This window comes from Chelmon rostratus, chromosome 2, assembly GCF_017976325.1.
Source record: "Chelmon rostratus isolate fCheRos1 chromosome 2, fCheRos1.pri, whole genome shotgun sequence".
Classification (NCBI taxonomy): domain Eukaryota; kingdom Metazoa; phylum Chordata; class Actinopteri; order Chaetodontiformes; family Chaetodontidae; genus Chelmon; species Chelmon rostratus.
The window spans coordinates 18,044,399-18,068,123 of NC_055659.1; the positions used below are offsets into that span (position 1 = coordinate 18,044,399).

A 23,725-nucleotide genomic window follows, 5' to 3' on the forward strand; every position below is an offset into this window, starting at 1 on the left:
TGGGTGAACGTGAGCGCGATCACTTCCCGCAAATTCTATATTTTCCGGTGTCCGTCATCTCAGTGCGCGTTCAGGTGGAAAGAAAAGTCATGCAACAGGATTCAACTCTTTAATCGTTCACACAACCAGCTCACTAACAGCAAACAAACGGTCACAAAAGGTAAAAAAGCATCCTACTGATTACTATCCTACTGATTCATAATTATCAGAAAATGACAGAAACACAAATATATTTAAACTGCATGCAAAATTTGTATCACGTGCTGTCTGTAAGATTTTCATCCAGTGTGTTAAAATAATTTGTCTTAATAAATACAAAGACAGGTAATTTTTTCCCAATACAAAAATAAAATTAGTATCAAAGTGAGTGGTGCTATCTCTATCACTGGTGATCAATCATATCACAGAGGAAAGGTGTTTAGTGCTTAGCATGTTCACACAGCGGTTATGAGGCGGGCTGACGACAGACAGAATCTACTTTACAGCATAGCCCACGATGTGCGGCTTGATTACAAAGATGAAAGGCGCTTCGATGTGTCTCAGTTTGAGCTGGGAGAATCCGGCTGACTGCAAATGCTTCCATGTCTCCTGGGTGATCCTGCATCCATCGCCGAAGTATTGCCAAATGGGCCGGAGAACGTACTGGAAGAAGTACGTCCAACTCGAGGGGTCCGCCGAAACATGCTCCAGGAAGAAGAAGGCCCCACCCTGCACAGCAAACACTCGTGATGCAAATTTCAACATGTACCCACTCCACCTCATGCATGTTAGTCATGTTTCCACACTTTCCTCATATTTTATAATGGATATATTTTTGTTACATGTCATGGTTCCTTTGAGGCCTACTGTCAGAAACTGATAATTATTTTCACCTGACTGATGACACGCGGCTGGCATCTTGTTTCAGATATGTACTGTTGACACACAGGTCAAAGGTAGCAGCAGCGTATGATTAATAGAAGTCTATCAGCATCAGCATGTTATAGCAAATGAATTCCAGTCATTTTATTCCTTTTCAAGTTTGACAACAATCTGTAACTTGTCGATTAAAGGCTAACAGAAGGAAGACACCTCACTAACATACACAAACACGAGGTTTTGTCTTTTCAGCATATTTAGTTTCATTTCATAATCTCAGACTGCAGCGCACAATGGATTTCTGAAGTTCATACAAATGTTGATTTTTGGTATTATAGTTGAATAACATAAATGAACAACTGCTGTGAGCATGAGTGGGATGTTTTACATTTCCCACTGGACTTTGGACTTGCACTCTGACATTGATGTATGTTATTTTTTTGTTTCTTATCAGTGACATTGGTATGTGCTTACACCTATAATTAATGAACATTTTTATTGTCCAATGACAATCCATTGGTTGTTTGCGCTATAAAATTTCAGGAAATGGTCGGAAATATATCGATCAGTGTTTCCCAAAGACCGAGATGACCTCCTCAAGTGTCTTTTTTTGTCCACAATCTCGAGATATTTACTTTTCTGTCGTAGAGGAGTTAAGAAGCAGGACTTCTTCACATGGAAGAAGCTGGAATCAAAGAATTTGGACTTTTCCTCTCTTCTAAAAAAATACAAATAAAAAAAATACTCAAACCTAAACAAAATAGTTGCTGATAATTTCATAGTTCACAACTAATTCTTTTGTTCAACTGTATTCTGGTTTATGCTGACATAACTACAATAAACTAACACTGGCTATATAATAATATAACATTATGTTATCAGTCCAGATAATTTACTGTTTCATCTCAGACTTTTGTTAAATATTCTTGGACTTTAAATGAATAATTCAAATTTGGGTGTTAAGTTAATGATTAATGCTGAAGTTTCACTGCAGTACAGCAACTGTCAGCACAGCAGCACCAGCAACAGACAGGCTGCACATTTATTCATGTATTTATCATTATTTCGCGAGCCACAGATGACTTACTGGTCTCAGTATGCGGTGGGCCTCACGCAGAGTTTGCGCAGGGCTGTCGACAGAGCAGAGCACCAGGGTGGAGACAACAACGTCCACCGAGTCGTCCTCGACTGACCCCATGTCCTCACCCGATGCCACCACAAACTTCTCATACACGAGATGGTCATTCTTGCCCATGCTGCTCGTCAGATAACTCTGAAAATGGGGGTTCGGGTCAGTGCAGATCACCCTGCAACCACGCGGATAAAACTCGAAATTTGCGCCCGTGCCGCAGCCGATCTCAAGAAGAGTGAGCTGCCCACCGGGCTTGTTGAACTCGGGCAGGCTGAGAAACAGCTCTTTCTTCTTGTCGTACATTTTCTTGTTGTACTTTACAGCCATACGATTTAAACAAAACGGAAAAACACGTCTGTACATTTTATACAGACCGACCGCTTTGATCAAATGTAAGGGCAAGACTATCACATGGACGACTACAGCGCAAAATCGCATCATCAAAGTCATTTTTGCGGATCCTGTCTATCGTCGCTCCCAGCTGAGCGTTAAAATAAACCGTTGGGTCTACCAAGCTAGCTTAGTAGTGACTAGGGACGAGCCAAAACAGGAAGTCCGGTCAAACATTTCAAAATAAAGGTTGCCAGGTACATACGTGCTGCAACTGCTTCCTATGCCCTCGTTATGAATGTAATAAATGGTTAAGCGATTAATTAAATGCCTTCGGTCATTACCAATTCGGTACCTATTATTGGCAGTCCTAATATGTTATCTTTTTACACCTTTTAACTGGTGTCACCATTGAAACCATTCTAGTTTGGTTAAGCTAATAGACCGAATTCGATGTGACTGAAGTTAACTTATCAGTTGTTGGAAACAGGATGAAATCGTTTAGCGGTCACAGTTCAAGCCTACTAATACATATGGTGTGTAACTTACTGACACACACACACACACACAAACACACACACACACACACACACACACCTTATTTTTCTATTCTAAAATGATTGCTGTAGGTAGGTTTAACAAAGTGTAGCTAAATGTTATTTCCTTAATGCTAAGTGTTTAGCATTTTTGTTGGCCCATCTTAGTGTATAGCACATAGCGTTAAGCAACAGATGCTAGCTAGCTTTAAACACTTTATTGTGTTAGCTCTCTATCCAGTGCATTTATTTTTTAAATGGAGTGGCCACTAACATTATGAGGTTCAAGTTCAGACTATTAATTATTAACTATTTTAATTTTTGTCACTTGTGGGCAGAATAACTAGCTACTCAATAAGCTTAGGCTGAGGTTCAGCAACAGCAACATTAAGTTACAAAGGCTAGAGGTGGGGGAGAGGCGGGTGACACAGATGACCAACATTTGGTTTGATCTGATACCAAGTAACACAGCGCCAGAATCACCCATATCGTTTTTCTTTTATTATTTAATGCAGCTTATGTACTTTCATGTGGGGTAGAGGGGTGTGTCATGGTTTATGAGGTGAATGCACCTATAGGAATCCTGTATAGATCACAGTTACACAGAAAGGTTGATGCTCAGCACATTTTCATAGTTCAGGTTTGAGGTCTATCATTTTATTTCATTTTCATTATAATAATGAATGCTGAATGCGTTATTTGAATGTCTGAATTTATTCTGCTATATTCAATCAATGATGACCGATCACAGTTTAAAAATATGACATTAAACAACGTTGAAGGTCTGAGTTGACTTGAATATGAATTTCTCTGTATAGTATGCCGAGATGTTCCTCCCTCTCTGAAAAGACTTTGCCCGTGACCTCTGTCTCTTTGTTGGGGTTGTCTGGATGCTGAGGCATTTCCCTCCTCCTCCCTTCCTTTCTGTTGAAGTTCCAAGGTCTTTTTCTTGTGTTTTTTTTTCTTTGCTTTTAACAAATTGATGGTTTTGCTGTTGGACATACATTCCAGTTTCATTTGTGACATTTTCATGCACTGTGGTGAAATAGGTACAAACGATGCTCCTCATCCATTCAGACTTCAAGTGTCAGATTAAACTAGTCATCCAGGTGCGCGCCACACCACCTATGTATGTTTGTATGTATGTATGTATCTATGTATATGTTGCACACAACATGACAACAGCATCGGAGGAGGGAAGAGTACATCCACTGACATGTATTCACAACTAGAGATGTTGCTTTTATCTCATTTTGCTTTTCATAGCCTGATACCCAATAACTGTTAACTAGCTGCTTAATTTTCAAGAAAAAGTCACAGTGGTTGTTAGCATTAGTTGCTAACTACTGTACTTTCTGTTGAAACAGCTGGAAAGATCTGCTTTCTGTTGCTGGGGTAAATAAGGGCTCTGAGAATGAACCAACCATCCAACATCAAGGTAAAACAGATAAAAAAGGCAGAAGAATTTGGTGCTAATTATTGGTGTGTTTGTCATTACAAGCAAACCATTACATAGTTATTTATTACATATAATTCAATATTTGAGTGCTTTCACACCCTTACTTGGTTAACCATGGTAGACTTGTACCTCTTTTTAGATATAGTTCATGCAATTTAATGCACGTGAACTTACACACATACAGCCAATGGTTTTTAAGGGCCAAATAATGGATTGCTCTTGATTGGTCAAATCAGTCACCTGAGATTCTGTTTGACTTGCTGGAGACCAGACTGAAAGCAAACATTCCCTGAAACAAACAAGAAGTGAAGCTGGCTGCAGCACAGTACCTCTGTGGGTCATACACTGAAGACAGTAATTGACAGCAAAAAGTTTTCAAGCAAGTCTTAAAAATGATGACTATATATATTAGGTTTATTTTAATACCTCCTGGAGGTGTAGTGGGACTAAGTAGGCGAAACACTGTTGAAGGGAGGTTTCCACCTGATGACCCCCAGAGACGTGTTAGGAATCACTGCTCTTTGGCAGGTATAGAGGCAGATTAGAGCTCCAAGGTTCTTCACTGAGAATGAATCCTCTTTTTGAGCACAAGTATCTCGTGTTTAAATTAACTCACAACTAGCTTGGCTAGTGACTGTTGTGAATAGAGCAGCTGACAACAAGGGAAAGACCATGTGACTGCTTGGAAAGACAGCTGACAGGAGGGAAAAGACCCCACAGGTGCTGGTTTGGGCTAGCAACCCATGGCAGCAGTGGCAAGCCTTAACCTTGCTACAACCAGACTTAGCTACAACCAATATAAGGAAAATACCCCAAGAGTCAGCGAGAGCAGGGGTGGAAGATGACTCACAGGTGGATTGCATGGTAACGAACAGGATAACGGATATGACTATGCCTTGGATACATGACTCAGTGAGGGATGGGGGCACGGACCCATCTCTTAGGGCCAGAGGTAGCAGTACTCAGGTGACAGGGAAGGCAACTAAGGAGAGCAAAAGTTGTGCAGCAGAGGATAAGAAGCTTCAAGTTTGCCCATGTGGCTGGCAGAAAATAACATCAATCCGAGGCCTTAGAACCCATCAGGGAAGGAGGAAGTGTTTAGCGGTGGAAGGGCAGAGTGGCCGCATCGACCAGTATTTCTTGAGAAGTCAGTCGAATCAGTCGGATGAAGTCCAGCGACAGGTAGAAACCCACAGTTCGCAGGATATCAGTAACACTATCCCTGGAGAGGAGGAGGTATGGAGAGGGGATGCAGTTGGTGTTGAGGTCAACAGGCCAGCCAAGGAGAGAAGCATGGAGCAGAAAGCTAGAGTTAGGTGGCCGAGGGCTAATGATAGCAAAGAGTGGGAGGCAGTTGATAGAGATTTATCAGTCATATTAAGCAGGCTTAGAGGAGATGTAGTGGAGAAATTGGATAAAATTGGAGATGTGATCTACTCCTATGGTCGAGAGAGATTTGGCGTGCTTGTCAAAAGGAAAGGCGAGAGGGTGCAGGTCGGCAAGTCTAGGCGGCAAAGAGAAATAGAGAAGTTAGTAAAGGAAAGGAGGCAGTTAAGAAAGCAGTGGAGGAAGGCGACAGAAGAAGAAAGGGAGGGCATTAAGGTGTTGCAGGAGGAACTGAGAAGCAGGTTAGCAGTACTCAGAAGGGCAGAACACCTTAGGGAGAAGAGAAAGAAGAAGGAACGTGCAAGGTCAGCATTTTTTAGGAACCCCTTTAATTTTGTGAAAGGCTTGTTTAATCAAGAAAAAGGAGGGCAACTTAAGGCAACGAAATCAGAGATTGAACAGTATTTGAAGTCGACGTATTCAGATTCAAAGGAGAATAGGAACATAGGTCTTCCACCTGACATGCCACCATTAGGGGAAGTGGAGCAGGAGATGGATGTGAGCCCACCTAGGTGGAGAGAAGTGGTGGAGGTGGTTAGGCGTGCAAAGGCTTCTTCGGCCCCAGGGCCTAATGGAGTCCCCTACCGTGTCTATAAGAGTGCACCTGGCATCTTAAGGACACTATGGAGATACCTGAGAATAGTTTGGGAGAAACAAAGTATTCCAAGAGCATGGCGCAGGGCAGGAGGTGTCTTCATCCCTAAGGAGAAGGAGTCATCGGACCTTAGCCAGTTTCGGATGATTTCTCTCCTAAATGTTGAGGGAAAGATTTTCTTTAGTATCGTAGCACAGAGGCTGGCTAAATACTTAGAAAGGAATGGTATGATAGATACGACAGTGCAAAAAGCAGGGATACCAGGATTTGCGGGATGCTTAGAGCATACTAGCATGATTTGGCATCAGATTCAGACAGCTAAGAGGGAGAAAAGAGACTTGAATGTTGTATTTTTAGATCTGGCTAATGCGTTTGGGTCAGTGCCACATAACCTTATTTGGAGTTCCTTTGACTACTTTAAAGTGCCGGAGATAGTTGTTAACTTGGTGAAAGCATATTTCCAAGACATCAGACTGTGTGCAAGTATCGCAGAGCTCACAACAGGCTGGCAAAGATTGGAGGTTGGTATTATGGCAGGATGTACAGTGTCCCCGCTAGCTTTCACAATGGCTATGGAGGTAATTATTAGGGCTTCCAAGTGGGTCGTAGGTGGAGAGAGACGGCAGAATGGAATGCGTCTTCCACCAATTAGGGCTTATATGGATGATATGACACTGCTAACTTCAACAGTGCCATGTACAAGGAGGTTGTTAGATAAAGTCAATCAGAATCTCAAGTGGGCTAGTATGAAGATTAAGCCTAGTAAGTCAAGGAGTATTTCAATATACAGAGGGAAAGTAAGTGATAGAAAGTTCGCTATAGATGGTGAGGAAATCCCAACAATTAGGGAGAAATCAGTTAAGAGTCTAGGACGGTGGTACAATGTGGACCTGAATGATGTTGAACAGGTTGTGCAATTTAGAAAGGATGTTGCAGAAGGGCTGGAGAGAATAGATAAATCAGGGCTCCCAGGAAAACTGAGGTTGTGGTGCTTGCAGTTTGGCTTGTATCCTAGGTTAATGTGGCCAATGTCAGTATATGAAGTCCCATTATCTGTAGCAGAGAGAATGGAAAGGCTAGTTAGCTCTTATATTAGAAAATGGTTGGGTGCTCCCAGGTGCTTAAGCAATGTAGCTTTGTATGGGAAAGGAATGCTTCAGCTGCCAGTATCCAGTCTAACAGAGGAGTTTAAATGCACTAAGGTTAGGACAGAACTTTTATTATCTGGGAGTAAGGACATGTTAGTTAGCAATGTGGTTCCGAATCCTTCTGGGGGGAGGAAATGGAACCCAAGGGCAGCAGTGCAGGAGGCAGAGGCAGCTCTTAGGCATGCAGAAATAGTAGGAAATGTTCAATTTGGCCGGGGAGGCTTGGGGCTTGGCCCAGGCAAACCAGTGTGGAATAAAGCAGGTCTAAAGGAGAAAAGAAAGCTTGTAGTGGAACAGGTGCGTAGGCAGGAGGAGTTGTTAAGGGGGGCAAAAGCAGTTGGTCAAGCCAAACAGGGACAATGGTTGAATTGGGAAGGTGTTGAGAAGAGGAAACTTAGTTGGAGGGACCTGTGGAATATGGAGGAAGGCCGTATTAAATTTCTGATAGGGGCGACATACGATGTGTTGCCAACCCCGCAGAACCTAAGTCTCTGGGTACAGGGCGATCAATCGTGCCCACTCTGCTCAGGTACAGCAAGTTTAAAGCACATTTTGTCAGGTTGTAGAATTAGCTTATCACAAGGCCGGTATACATGGCGGCATAATCAGGTGCTGAGAAGCTTAGCCGCAGGCATTGAGGAGAGAAGGAAGCAGGTGAATACTGGAAGTTCTAGAAAGGAGAGGTTAGATGTGCAGTTTGTTCGAGAGGGGGAGAAAAATAGAGCTGCTAAGTCAGGGAGAAAGCAGGTAGGTGGCTGCCTGGTAGGGGCTGATGATTGGCAAATGCAGGTCGACTTGGGAGGAAAGCTAGTTGTGCCCCAGGAAATAGTTTATAGTAATCTGAGGCCGGACATTGTCTTATGGTCCATGAGTAAAAAGACTGTGTATTTTATTGAGTTAACAGTCCCTTGGGAAAATTCAGTGGAGGCAGCTTATGAAAGGAAGAAGACTAAGTATGCAGATTTAAAGACAGAATCTGAGCAGAGGGGATGGAAGACCAGGGTCTGTCCGGTTGAAGTGGGGTGTAGAGGTTTTGTTGCAGGGTCAGCTGTTTCACTGTTGAGGGAGCTGGGAGTGCATGGGCAAAATTTAAGGAAGACAGTGAGGGAGATGTCAGATGAGGCTGCTAGGTCTAGTCAGTGGATATGGATCAGGAGAAATAATAGTAGTTGGGGGGTGAAATAGGGACGGTGAGGGGGGGGGGGGGGGGGGGGGGGGGGGACATGCATGCCTAACCCGGCAAGAGAAGAGGTTAAAGTCTTAACAAGACACCTCTCCTCTGCTCTGCTTTCCCCGCCCCATCTTCTCGCTCTGCCAAGGAAGAGAACCAGGAAGTTTAGATAAGGTGGGGGTGTGGCCAGCTAGAGTCTCTCTTTGGGACCATGCGGCCTGTTCAGGTGAGTTTGCGTGGTAAGATACAGAGTTGGCTTGTTTTTTGATCTTTTTGGTTGTTTTCCTGTTTTGTTTGCTTCTTGAAGGAAATGTTAGGGTTTGTTTTCCTGCTCTGTTTGCTTTTTGAAGGAAATGGTAGGGTTTGCTGCTTCTTGAAGGAAATGTTAGAAGAGGCTGTTAAATCTAGTCTGTGGTTTAGGCCTCCACCTCCAGCACCCTCTAAATTTTCCACCCCCTACCCGAACAAGGGTCTGTATCCAATCCCTACTTCCATCTTTTGACTCTACCTCTTTATTTTCTATCCCCTACCCGAACCAGGGTTTGTATTCCCACCCCGCTTTTTCTTGGTGCAGTTGGTGAGAGGCAGGGGTAGATGATGGTAGTGTGGCAATCGGCAGTTACATGTGGCATCTAGGCCTGTGGTAGCATTGTAGCAGCTAACAATAGCTAAAGCGGTGAGAGTATGATAGTATCTTAGCAGTTAGTATTGGTAGCTAGCAATTAACATTAACAGTATAGGTGAATCTAGCTTTATTGTCTTCTTCTGTTCCTCTTAGCAGGTAGCGGTTAGCACGTAACATTAGCTAAATGGTAGCATCGGAACTGTATTGTCTTCTTCTGTTCTTCCTAGCGGTTAGCATTAGCATTAGCAATAGTTAAATGGTAGCATCGGTACTGGCCACTACCTGGAGCATCTCTGGGTCAGTTGAACGTGGCGGTGCTGTTTGGATTGTGTAGGAGCAGTGTGAACTGGCACTAGGGGGGGTGACTCTGGGACGCCAGAGTTCACTGCCTAACCTCCTGGAGGTGTAGTGGGACTAAGTAGGCGAAACACTGTTGAAGGGAGGTTTCCACCTGATGACCCCCAGAGACGTGTTAGGAATCACTGCTCTTTGGCAGTTATAGAGGCAGATTAGAGCTCCAAGGTTCTTCACTGAGAATGAATCCTCTTTTTGAGCACAAGTATCTCGTGTTTAAATTAACTTTAATGAATCCTGTATGATCTGGTTACCTACATAAGACTGGGGGACTATGTCTAAAAAAGACTACAGTTACTACATTGTTCATCTGATATGACTATTGACACTTTCACATTAAGGCTGAAAGTTGACACTTAAACCTCATTGTCACTTAACACAATAATCTCACTTCAAGGTCTGCTTACTGGATTGTTCTGGAGCTTTCGACCGTATCATAGTCTTTGTTTGCAGATAAAGTTTCTGTATCTTTGCTGACCTGATTGTCAACATTTTTGCTGTTCTCTTCCAAGTAGATTTAAAAGTTTAGTTTGGCAGTTCATTCTGGACATAAAAGAACAGCAGTGGACAAAACACAAACTCAACACGACGACCGCATGCTCTTTAGTCTTTATTTCATTGCAAACACAAAAGTACAGAGCCAAAAACAACTTACGTATGGATGATCAGTAACTATGCTGTACTGTAACCTAGTTCTGTTCATTTGGCCATTCCTTGATTCCTGTAGAGTTTTGTATAGTGACTCTGCTGTTAATTGAGGTGTAAAAGTCTTTTTGAGATGCATTTGCCAAATCCAACAGTTAGTCCTTATCCCTGATTCCATTGTCTTGTAAAGGTAAAACATATTGGTTCGGAATACTTTCCATTCATTTTTTCAACCACCTATTGTACCATCAGGTCATGGTGGTACAATGCTATAGCCTAGAAGCCCCTCTCCCTCGCTCAACCTTGGTCAGTCTAGAGACAATCCCAGTCTGACTTCATGTCTAAAGTCTCTGTTTCTTCTATAGCACATTATGTAAAGACTTCATGGGAATGGGATTATATTCTTAAATATTTCATATACTCACAATATTGAAATGAACTGAAATGCTAAACTGAAAAGTAGCTGAAAGAATGAAAACGCATGCCAACCATTTGATTTCCCATAGCCCCCTGTAGCCCCCTGTAGCTGCAGTTCTTCAAAATTCCACCAGATAGAGACATTGTTGGGTCACATTCAAAACACTTCCATTATGAAATCCTCCAGCACCGTGTTTTGAAGGGTGAAGGCCTAAGACAAAAGGTCACATTATATCAAAAAAGATTTCTTTCAATGACTGAATGTGAGCAGTGTGTGCATGTGATTGTGATGCACAAACATTTCTCCTACTACACATCATGGGACATTTGTGGTACAACAGACACAGTAAAAAATTGCATATAGTTAGACACCCAGTCTGTTAAATGACTCATATATAATTCTGTGCTGTCTGTCTGAGTGCACTGTGTCGATTAAAGCAAGGTTCGAGAACTAAGGCATGACTTGTTCCAGTGTCAGATACTGCTTTTGCTTCCTCAGCACTAAATAGTACAAGTAGATTTGTGTTTGATTTGAGAACTATTTCAACCATATTACTGCCTGTGTAACCATTAAAAGTTGGAAACAACGATGAATAAGAAATTCAAGTGGTATGAAAGTAATTTCTGTAATAGTCACAAAATGTAATCTATAGGATTCGTGTACATGGAAACAAATATTCCATTCTTTTCTTGACACTCAAGTATCTTACCTGCCTGCATCATGTTCACCTTTTTCTCATTCTGTGGTCAAGTTTGCAATAATAAATATACATATACTTGCTGACAAACATTTTTGGGTTGGTACCAATGGGAGTCGAACACAGGTCTTCTGTGTTGGACCCATACTTCCACCCCAACCACCTGTCTATGCAAAATTTCTCGCTCTTCTCTCTGTGTCCATGTACAGGAATCTAATAGAGTCAAGTTGGTGACGATTTCTCAAACAGTCCTGATACTGGGCTGGCTCACAACCTCAATATCTATTGTTTTGTGCTGACATCAGACCTCTTATGTGTCAGGAAAATACCACAATGTGGCTCAGTTTGTTGTCGGCAGGGGTTTAGCATATGTGGTTCCAGTGGCAAGGTTTCTAAGACTGTTATACCACGCTTTGAATATTCATGCAGAATAATTTAAAGCGTTGGTCACTGGGTCTATGCAGTGTGGTTCTCAGTCACAGTAATAGACCTTTTTTGCTGAAGACATTTTGATATGTCACAGCAGGAGAATCACAAGTGAGAATCTGATGAATGAACCGTTCTGCTGCTGTAGGTTCAGGGTTCTAATACCGTGCATATCGAGTTTTCTACCTTGAAAGTCACACATTGTGATTGATTTGTAGGTCCATGTAACTAGGCTAGCTTTACTTAAGAATAAAAAATGCAAATAGACTTAACTACTTAAGTCGTTTTCATGAGAAATAACAATAACATTGCAGCTGAGTTATGTTTGGTAATCCACCAAGAGCTGCAAGCACAAACCAGTTCACGGATCTGGTGTCAAACTTAGATTTGTAAACCCATATCAACATCATGTGGATGTTAAGGTGCCACTGCCTTGTGTTTTAAAGGTTATATAAACTCCCACTATGAGCTTGTAGTTGTCTTAAACATGTCTTAGAACTTCCAGGTCTGACTCTACAAATTTTATGTAATGCTAGGCTTGAAGTTATTTTCATATCAGATCGGGATTAAAACAAATACGATCCCAATCTCAACACTAATCGCAGCCACAATATCTGACTGTGACTGTTATTTCATGAACCATGCACAGTGTTTTTTTTTTTTTCTGCTTACGATGCTGCGGTCTCTTGTCCGTTATTGAAACTAAAGGCATTTACCGACACTCCCTAACAATTTGCTGAGAGTCATCAATTATGCAGGGTAGCCGCACGCACTGGGAAGGAAGATAGCAGCAACAATATGGCGACAGCCGCAGTTACTCTCGACTCTTTTCTACATCTGCAGTTCAGTGACAGCTGTCTGGATTTCTGTTAATGCGAGAAAAAGTAAGTAGACAATCTGTTTTCTGCTTTGTCTGGTATTTTGTGTCGCGGGATGGATCGCAGTCCCACTTTGTCGACTGACTGCATCCCAGTGCCGCAGAGCGGTCCCTCTCTCAGCATCTTTTCCTCGCGTCTGTGGAGGGCTCCTTGCCAGTACATGGACAAACATGTATGCGGGGCATCAGAAGTAAAGCAGATGTGATTTTCTGAAGGGGGGAAACCGTGGGTTTGTGATGCGCTGCGGCTGAGGGCAGGGAGACAGCTGGTTATTTGGGGTGTTGGCCTGCCGCTGGATGGAATGACATTTCAGTGTGTCAGGATGTGAAACATACGCATATGAGATGCAGAAGTGAGATCAAACTTCTGACTGGCGACACTCTCCAGCCTGAATGCTTCAAGTGCGCGAATAATGCGTCGCCTGCTAAATCGTTAGAGGAAGCTGTTTTCTCGCTACCATTTTATAACTATGATAGTTTGATTCCCCCCCCGCTCCACCTCTGCGCCCCCTCCCTCTCGCCTTCTCTTTGGAGACTGTATTGCGTGAGGAGGAAGGTGCGTCTTTAGTTTGGCAGTCCTCGAAGGGGCCGCGGCAGCCCCTTTTCTGGTATTTTCACGCAGTCTCTCCTATTAAAAAAAGCACATTTCCCCATCATATTGTGAGTTTATGAACCTGCATCATATGGAGACTATGGATCTCTGTCGCTAGACATCATATATACGGGTGTGGTGTAGTCCTGCGGCCGCTTTAGTTCCTCTTTTTTTTGTTGTTGCTGTAAATAATTTCGCCTTTTTACGTGTAAAATTGGGTTGTGCCGATGTGGTCGGCTGCTTTGAGTTGAGGCCAGGGATGAGTTGTCAGGACATGGCTTGTGCATTCAGCTGACCTACTATGAGTTTGTTAGTTGGAGCTACAGTGTAGCAGCAATAAACCACACTGCAGTATTTCAGGCTTTGGCCCTATAGGACAGCGGCGCGCCTCGGTATTAAACAGTTGACTTTCCCGATGACTACACAGGCTACAAATCACTGTCAGGCGATGAATGGCACTCACACGGTCATACATGCAGTGTGAGGGGGAGCGGGTGGTCTTCATCCCGCACAGGAAGCCAGGTCTTTTTCTGTTTTTTATTTTATTTTATTTTATTTTATTTTTTAAATCTCCAGAATTAACATAAGTGATCAAAATTTACCCGTCAGGGCGTCATAACTTCAGCTCAGCTCAGACATGAAAGCGGCACCCACAATTACAGGATTGGAGGGCTCACTTGAGACCAGGTTATCCTCTGCTGGACTCGGGCCCGTTGGACTCACCTATTCTCAGTGATGCTCGGGGTTCGGGCAGATTTCTGACATTTAGTGACGGGCAGCATTAAGACATCACTGCAGGAAATGAAGGATGAGCAAGTTCTCTACCGGCCCATGTGACTGTGATGCAAGTGCCCTATACAACCTCCTCCTCACTCGCAGTGTGTCGCCGCGGTGTCCGGTTTGCCTCACCAGATGTCAGGACATCACCGGAGCGCATAGGGCAGAGACTTGTCCAGGTGCCGGGACGGAAGCCGTGATGCGTTCGCTTGTCTTTCCTCCGCAAAGAGGACGCAGCGGAGGAGCATTTTGCTGAAACGCGACGGATCGGATAGCGACCAGTCTTATATTTTCTTTTCCTCGGGAGGCAAACGAGGCTGCCGGACTTGATAGTGTTCTCTGTCATCCATCAGTTTCTATTTCCGGACTCACTTGACTCATGGCGGATTTAACAGAACCGTTATGGGCTACGCGCTTTTGGTGCCGATTACGTGTGCTAATTTGATTCACTGTATTTGATTTAAGAGTGACCCGAGAACCCTTTTTTTTGTTATAAATGTCAAAATTGTTGCGTTGTCTCATGTGACCTGGTGATTTAGTGGACATCGAAAGCATTTATCTGCAACATTTCAGGCAGTTTCTCCTGATCGCCTTTCTGTGTTTAGGATTGTCCCAGCGTCATGAAGTGCACATGCACCGCTGGCCGTGCGATTGCATCCTAGTTTGAATCACCTTGACGGCAGATCAATTGATGTAGCATTGGTGGAAGGAGACTTGGAGGGTGTGCCGAGGTTGGGTTACTTGAATTGGACTTCATCCCTCTTCTGGTGCTTTTTTCTTGAAGATACCGGTCTGTTGGATCTCTGTCTGCCTGTGGACGTCTGACTTCTTTCTGATTCATTTCCAGGTCCTTGTCAATGTTTCGTTGAATGTTGCACACACTCAATTTTTTGATAGTCTGAACTGTGACTTGACTGTCAAATGTGGTGTATCAAACAGCATGGCCATTGGCCAACTGGGGAGAGAAATTCATCTATTGTGGGAGCCTGGAGAGATGCAGTTGATACTATTAGCACAACCTTACTGTTTAAACAATGAGTCAGAGGTCCAGAGGTTTCCAACAATAATTTACACACTATCTTTTGACACATTCTGAAGTTTGGAGTGTTGAATTACTGTATTTGGAAATTAATAATTGATTGTCCTGTGTAGAGTCATTGGTTTGGTCAGAATATATATGGTGTCCTGTGCTGTGTGCTGTGGGATCAGCATGGTACAGGTGACATTTGGAAAGATTTACATTGTTTTTTCAAGCCCACAAAAGTGCAGGTAGATTAGTTTGAAAAATAGAACAACAAAACAAGATTTGTTCATAATCACAGTAAATGTAGCTAAGTATACTGTTCTTCTGTCAACATTTGAGTTATTCTCATGCAGTAAACCCCACCCATTCTTTCCTTTACCACAAACCCCATCACCTTGATTTAAATGCTTTATTTGTAATATGAATCAGTCGGTTTGATAAGCAGATGACAGAAGTGAACTCTAACAAATTCACAGCAGTGAGCCTTGATACTGATATATTGTTCTTACAGTGAATATGCAGCCAACCAGCACACTAACTTAACTGATACATCTAGCACAAATATCTGGATCTGTTTTTCTTGATTGGCTTAAGATTGTTTGGCACCTTGTCATTTTGCACTGGGCAGATAGCAGATAATAAGCTTGTGTGAGCCGTTGTGATGGGAGCCACTTTCCCACTTATTTTATAGCTATCACCAGTGAGAGCTGTTCAGACTCAGGCATAGAGACCTCCAAGCCAAAACAGTGAGCTGACTGCTGCATGGAGCTGCAGACCTGGATGTTTATTCTCAGTCAGGCCGGCAGTACCAACACATTCACATGCCAAATGCTGCCTTTTTGTATATATTCTATAGAAATAATTGCAAAATGTCATGTAAGATATTTGTGAAGGAGAGATTCAGACAGATGAGTCTGGATAAGCATAAACACAGGAAGAGAAAACTTGACACATCTTGCTTGTTGGAAGGGGATTGAGTGCTGTCCAATGTATTTGCAGGGTACCTGGGTTGAGCATTTGGGGGGGATACAGGATTGGTGCTGTAGTCATTAGGGTTGATGGAGGGAGCAGAAATAGTGCCTACTGGCCGGTGTTCCAAATGCACTTTTCCAGCTTTATTTTGCTTTGTTTGCTTTCTTTGGCGGAACTAGTAAATTGCATCTGTGAGGCTTTGAGCAGCGCTGAAACTGAAAAGGGGTGCAAAGCAACTGGTCTAACATATGAATATGGCAACCATTTTACTCATAACCATTTGGTGGCCAGTCAGTGTTATTAATAAAACGACAATGGATTTTAGATGATTATTTTAAAGGACGATTTTTTTTTTCTATTCTATTTTATCATTTTGTTTTATCAGTATCTTATGCTCACTCTTCTTCACTCTGTGTCCCTCTCTTCCTGTCAGAGCTGGATGTCTGGGATGGAAAACAAATAAAGAGGAAATAGCTGCAGGATGAAAACATGGCCGCACCCCTTCTTGCACCCCCAGGACCTGACAGCTTCAAGAAGTTCACCCCGGAGTCGCTCGCTAACATCGAGAGGCGCATCAATGAAGAGAAGAACAAGAAGCCACCCAAGCCCAGGTCGGACAGTAGTCACCGCGACACGTCTGACGAGAATGAGCTCAAGCCCAACAGTGACCTGGAGGCTGGGAAGAGCCTGCCCTTCATCTACGGCGATATTCCTGATGGGATGAAGGCCACACCGCTGGAGGATTTGGACCCATTCTATCTGAACAAGAAAGTGAGTTGTCACACAGGCTGAATGCGCTTCCCAGTCTTTCCCCAATTTATATGTAGATAGACTGAAAGTCTTTTAAATCTATTATTTAGCTTCAGTGCTAAACCTTCAAATTTGGCTAAATCTTTACCCTTTTTTCTCATGCCAGCAATGTAAAATAACCATGCAATACACATTGGTAATATGAAATTCACAATGATAACAGAATCAGTTTCAGTCAAAATGGAATTATTGTATTCACAACAGTGATTGAGATGGCATAATAGCAAAAATGACCTTGAGGCGTTTAAGAGCCTTTGAGTACTTTTTAGTCACTGCTACAGGGGCTTTGAGGCAGTCACTACATTATTAGGGTGCGCAGGAGTTCATACAAGGCCCGTGAGTTTTTAGTACACCTGCACAATCAAAGCACAACTGAGGTGGGGAGATGTTGTTGCTCTGCTCCTTCAACACTGCAGGGTTGCAGTTCTCAGGCAGTGATAATTCTTATAAAGGTTTCTGCAGCGTTGTTGATTAAATATCTGCGTTAATGCATGATAACGATTATGTAACAGTTGGAGTGGATGAGAAATTTGCCTTTGTGTTTATATGCCATCAATGCTGTGGCTAATCGTTATTATGTTGTGACGAAACACACTTTGCTGATTGACAGGTGGCAAGTGCTCTGTCCCACAAATCACCTGAATGCAAAGCATTTTTTTTTCATCTGCGCAGTCGAGCAATAATTCAGCTGTGATTGTACTGTGGGGCTGTTGCTATATCACTTAGCATCTGACTAGCTTAGCTGCAGTTTAGACCGGGTCCAGCCACACTGGCACACCCAAACTTACGCGAGCTGAGAATTTATCTCGCCAGGCTTCAAGTTATGTGCTTGTGGCCAAACCTCAGCAGATTGAACCAATCAGCGTCCGATGAGGAATTCCCGGCAGCTACGGGTGGGTGTGGTTTAGGTGTGTCGACAGCGTGAGAAACTACTGTTTGTTTGAAAACAACAATGGCAGCTCTTGAAGAGATTCAGAATTATCTGAACTGCAGAGTATTTCTTCACTGAAGGCACTGAAGGCTTTTCTTGATGGAAAAGGTGTTTTCACTCTTCTCCCAACTGGCTTCAATAAGTCATATTGTTTGTTGACGCGATTAGTTGAAGTTTTCCTGCAATAGATGGTGATAGGCAGATAGTTCATCCAATCACCTGCAGAGTATTTTTTCAAAGTGCGTGCCATCTGGTGCATCGGGTTAGCTACACTGGAACTTGCAGGGTTTAAAACGCAGCTTTGTGCTAAACTGAGGACATGATTGCTCCACCAGTTCAGATGAACCTTAGCTAAACTGCAGCTGAATTGGGTGTCTGAGCCTCCCTACGCAGGTGTAAGAGAGAGCCTCATCATCATGTAGCACACTGGGAATAGGTGTGTCTTGGCCTCCCATCACTCACTGGGACAATGAAATTATCACCGTTACCATCATTTTATCTGTATTGCTGCGTTGTTATTGCTGTTATTGTGATCTGCCTTGTGCTCTGCAATGTTCCCACTGTTGTTCACATTTCCACATTAATGTACAATTAATCAATACGAGTGAATGAGAGTGCACTGCAAGTGATTTTGTGTGCACGACTATTAGGATTATCACCCTTGACAGTACTCTGATGACTCAATGCAACACTGATATCAAATGTAGTTCCACCAATGAATCACATTATGTGATGAACAACTGTTTCCTCACTAAGTGACAAACAGTACTAGCTTACACGAAAACTGTGGTGAGAATTGGTGTGATAATACATTTGTGATGATTTGCTTTGACGTAAACATTACTCGCAAACTGACCACATGTCCTCCTTGCAGCTGTTGTCTTTGTCAGATAATTAGTAACCCTGTTTCTGACATCAAAAATGATTTCATTACAATTGTACTTGTATACATTTAAAAATACTTAATATTGTGTTGCCTTCAAAAGAACACATGGTAAAAGATTTACATTTTTGTAAATTAAGAAAACAGTCTGAGCTGTATGAATCTGTCCTCATATTGAACCTTATGACCTTAAACCTCAGTTAAAGTCTGCATCAGGTTTAAGGAAAAGCACAGAAACAGTGACTACTACAGGTGATTTCTACAGCACATGGCCACTGGGTTCAGGCTGAACCTCAGGTGCAGTTTAGACTGCAGCTTTTGATGACACAAGCAGTAAGGTTTAAAAAAACACAGGTTTAAACCAAGCCTAAACCTTAGACCACAGCTAAGATAATGTCAGAGCATCAGCCCCTATGTGTGCATGTATATACTGACAGATTTCTAGCAACATGGGGATTGCAAGTATTCTTCGTATCTACTTTTTCCTTAACCATGTGTTCATTAGAGCACAGATGATTGCCTCTGAACTGCAGTGAGTTTGGTGTTTCACGGTAGTTTCTGGAGATTTAAAACAGATAAGCAGAAATAACATCTGAAAATGTTATTGCATATCTGCGTTGAAGGTCATATCAGTGTAGCTGTTATTCAAGATCACATTGTCATTTTTCTGCCATGAGACAAACCCCAATCTCTTATTTCCTCTATAATGATGTATTTTTTAAATTAATACCAGGTAAGACTTCATGGCATTTTAGGCTTCTGCCCCACACTACTCAAACTCTATCTTGGCTGTGCCTTTATTGTAGCTCTGCATGAGCGAAAGAGGAATGAGGAGGGGAGGCAGAAGATGGCAGGAGAGGACAGGAAGTGGAGAGAAAAGGGCAGGAGTATGCAGGAGTACCTTCAGCTGTGCAGACGGGTGGAGTAGCCAGCCTCCTGTGTGGTGGCAGTGATAATGTGTAAGAGAATCTGCGGCCTGTACAGCAGCAACAAGCCCAGTCAGCAGGACTGGCAATCTCAGCCAGCAGCACTCCCTCACAGGATGAAACTATCAAGTGCATGTGCCTTTTGTGATCTATTGATCCACAGCCCTAGTTCAGTGGTGGCCATTGGAAGGGCTGCATTCTTCTCTTATTATCCTTCCCCAATTACTGCCCAGTGCATACTCTCTCCTTACTTTCCTCTGGCGATTGAAGCAAAGCTGCTTGTTTTTTCATGGCCTCCACTCACATGCCTCCTTTTTGTCTTAGTCGTATGAGTGTGTACACAAGAGGCTACGTTGAGAAAATTCTACATGTAACAAGACGTAACGATTTCAAAATCCTGTTTTTTGATAGTGGATGAGAGCAGAACAGATTGGCAACTTAGGCTCGTCTAGATGAGTAAACACAGCGAACAATGGGAAAGAGGCACAAAGCTTTCCAACACTTAAGCACAGTATGTCACTGCACAAGTTTAGTCTTTGTACACAAAGCTTCAAAGTACCATTCCTTATATATTTATGTAAGCAACAATGCAGTGAACATAAACGAGACATGTTCAGAATGTGCCTCTCTTGCTCATTTACGGCGTGATGATACTGAAGATTCTCTTGCAAAGGCTGCCATTTGTTTCCTTAAACTCTTTGTCCTCTGTGATGAATCATTTCATGCACACATTATCTCCATGGAGCTAGGATTAGAACCTCAGAGCCTGTGTTGGATTATGAGTTAACCAATGTTTAAAGCGTTTAAACAAAAATGGTACTCATCTGCTGTTTGCTTAAATAATTGAACTGGTATATTCAGTTTTAAAAATGTTATCAAATCAACTTCAGGTGATAAAAAATATTGTGTGTTTTTGAATTAATTTTCAATTGAATTAATTTAATTGTAAAGTCATATATGATATAACACATTTATATGCCGTAGCTGCCCAGAGCCTTGAAAACACATGGCAAAAGAACTTCCACTTTATCTTTTCCTCAAATTGTTATTGGCAGGAGTTGAGAAATATGATTAAAATCCACTTTATCTGGGAGAGTTACAGTCCAAAACAAGAGATACTTCATCCATCAAATGAATGTTGTCCAAATGGGTTTTGGTCAGAATGGTGTGCCACTGGTCACAGTCTTATAGTTTAGTTGCATTAGTTGCAGTACACATAGACCAGACTGGCAGAATCCCATCATAACCACAGTCCTTTATTTTCTGACAGCTCCACTGGTGCAGTTATGGCTACGGTGCCTTGCTCAAAGGGCTTGTTTTTGGGGAATTTTAAAAGGGGAGGAAGGGGTGCTCCAGTTTAAGGTGACCAGTTAAATACAACCAGGATTTGATTTATGAAACATCTTCATTCATGTGGGAACGCAAAAACGATTCCAAACACTCAAAGAAGAACGCCGGGCCAGTAGTTGACATTAAAGTCCACATCAACAGTTCGTCATGTACCAGAGAAGATCATTCTCAGCATCTGTAGTGTGCTTATTTTCCATTGGCAGTTGTAAAAACACAAATAATAGTAGCCAGTTATTTGTTTGCAAGTGTTGTTTAACACCTTCCTGGCACATGGACTGGCAATGCTAAACAAACGTAAACTAACCAGTAGTCTGCCAGGGCGTTCTACATGTACACACTGATACATGGAAAATGTGCACTTTGGAAGGCATTTAAAAAAATCCTTGTGTGTGTGGTCAAGCCTTTTGCCTTTCGAGGATGCCTCTTTCATACCCAATCACGATACTATCACCTGTTACCAATCAACCTGTTTACCTGTGGAATGATCCAAACAGGTGTTTTTGGAGCGTTCCACACCTTTCCCAGTCTTTAGTTGCTCCTGTCCCAACTTGTTTGAGACTTTTCGCTGCCATCAAATTCAGAATAAGCAGATATTTACAAAAATCAATAAAGTTGATGAGGTAAAACTGTGCTTTACACAGTGTCCCAACCTTTTTTTTTGGACTGTTGGGCTACTGCTGACCACATGTGTTTCATAGTTCACAGATTCTGACTTCTCTTCATACTGCTTAGTCAAGATCTGCTAACTTCATCATACCCATCCATGTGTTGTGTCAGCAAGTTCAGCAAGTCACAGGCTAAGCCCTCTCCCCTCTCCATCTTACTGTCATTCATATCAATCATTTTCCTAATCCACTAATGTGTTTGTCCTTTATCACACCTGAGGAAGTGTCTCTAAGTATTTTCATGGTTAGTCCATTCCTCCTCTTTCTGTCCTCACCTTTTGAGGCTGCTCGTCTCCTCTACGCGACCGACAGTCATCCTATCGCTCACCATTTGCACTGTATGTCAATGAGTGTGGCTGAGTGTGTGTGTGCGTGCGTGCGTGTGTTACCGTCAGCTGCAGGAAACCTGATCACAGCACTCATGCATCAAAGAGATGAAGAGGGGGCAGTGGTGAAGAAGAGAAATGCAGCGTTGCAGTTCTTGTTTTCCCCTGTGATGAGGAGAGGACTGCCTGGGCTTTTCAAATGTCTGATGTGATTAGGCAATGTTAAAGCTGCTGTGGTCATACAGGAAGAGCGGGATGGGATGGACAGAGGGCCTATTAGGATGTTAGCTTGCACTGTGCGCGTGCACACATCTGCGTTAAGATGATTCAGCTCGAATTGGCTGCTGTAGTTTAAACAGCTTTCAGGTTTTGTTGATACAGATGCGTCATTCTCTTCCTGAATGTGGCATTTTGTTGACCGTATTATAACAGGAGTCATTTCCGTTCAGGCTTCTGTGCAGCTATTAGGGAGAGCACAAGGGGCGCTCACGGCTAAAGCAGCAGTCACCTCTGAATCTCACCATGTAGCACAGTACACACCATTACATCATGTTCCTGTCCCACCAGCTCCGTCTCTGTGTCCATCTCTGTCCATTACTCTCCTTTCCCCCCTCTCCCTTCCGCGCCTCTTCTCCGGCGCTTTTTTTTTTCAGGGTGTAGTAAATTAGAGCGAGGGCCAGGCTTTAGTGCTCTGTCTGAGTCCTCAGTCTCTGATGACACAGCATCCTCCTGTACTGGACTGAGTGAGGAAGGGACGGGGTGGGGAGGGTTGAGTGTGCTTTCACTGCTAGCCACGTTGGTATAAAGAAGGAGGGTGGGGTAAGGAGTGGAAAGTGGAGTTTTGCAGCACAGCATACAGGTGAAGAAGTGGAATGACGCATTTTTTTATATGGTATAATATTCATGGAAATTAGTTTGCAGTCATACTTATTTAGAAAAGACATTACTGGCCGAGTCCTCACTGCAGTGAGCTCAAAGAGACGTAGACGAGTGATGTTTCAGGCGACAATGCTAATAGATATTAAATTAAAGCTCCTCACGAGATCTGCGCTGTTTTGTCACGAAGCATCAGTTTCAATATGGAAGTTGAGTTACTGTAGATGTTTTTGCTAAATTGACTCAAGATTCTCTTAGTCATACAAGGTGCAAATTACAGAATGGGCAGAAATCTAGCTATGGATGTCTGTGTGTCATGTTTTCTTCGTCTGTATAGAGGCATGCAAAGTCAGATGTGTTTTTTTTAAAAAAAAACAAATCATGTGTGTAAATTCTGATTTGGATTATGTCCCTAGAAGATGTTGCGAAATGTCTAAATCCTTAGTGTAGCCAACCATTCACAACCTGATGATATCTGATTTGCAATGATATAAAACGTAGGAAACAAGCAAATCCTCAAATGAGAGGCTGGAAGCGGTAAATATTAGGCCTTTTTCTCGATAAATGGGTAAAATAATTTTAAAGTGATACGATACGATCACTTTAAAATTATTTACAAATTGTCATCAATCGTCTTTACTAATCATTTAGGCACTTAGCTCATGGCCGTCCTCTAATAGGTCTACTGTCCAAACCTACAGTCAGTTTTGTGAATTATTAGACTAGTCTGTGTCAGGCTGGGTTCCTGGGATGATTAAGAGAAGTACAACACCCCCTCCACATGATTTAGTCTCTATTGTTTCCCTGCTTAGATCTCACTCAGCTCTGTCTCTCTTTTTGTCTACCCCCCCCCCCCATCTCATTCTCAGTTTCTCTCTCTGCTGCATGCCTACCCAGTCCTCCTCCTCCTCCCTCCGTCTACCATCCATCTCAGGT

The 23,725-nt window shown here is 42.7% G+C and overlaps 2 protein-coding genes across 13 annotated transcripts in view; one reads left to right on the forward strand and one right to left on the reverse strand.

The window, feature by feature from the left end:
- Positions 1 to 95: 95 nt before the first annotated feature.
- On the reverse strand, positions 96 to 2,510 carry LOC121618982 (methyltransferase-like protein 7A). The gene is made up of 2 exons (XM_041954652.1): positions 1,946 to 2,510; positions 96 to 708 (listed from the first exon to the last, which is right to left on the reverse strand). Exons 1-2 carry the CDS (start codon positions 2,438 to 2,440, stop codon positions 475 to 477), a joined length of 729 nt encoding a protein of 242 aa, XP_041810586.1. The 5' UTR covers positions 2,441 to 2,510; the 3' UTR covers positions 96 to 474.
- Positions 2,511 to 16,511: 14,001 nt separating this feature from the next.
- The window catches only part of scn8ab (sodium channel, voltage gated, type VIII, alpha subunit b), a 45,336-nt gene continuing 38,122 nt past the window's right edge, over positions 16,512 to 23,725 (forward strand). For all 12 annotated transcript variants that reach the window (XM_041950069.1, XM_041950102.1, XM_041950111.1 and 9 more), the window contains exon 1: positions 16,512 to 16,793. In XM_041950069.1, coding sequence (XP_041806003.1) covers positions 16,512 to 16,793 — 282 coding nt within the window. The remainder of the gene's footprint in view (positions 16,794 to 23,725) is intronic.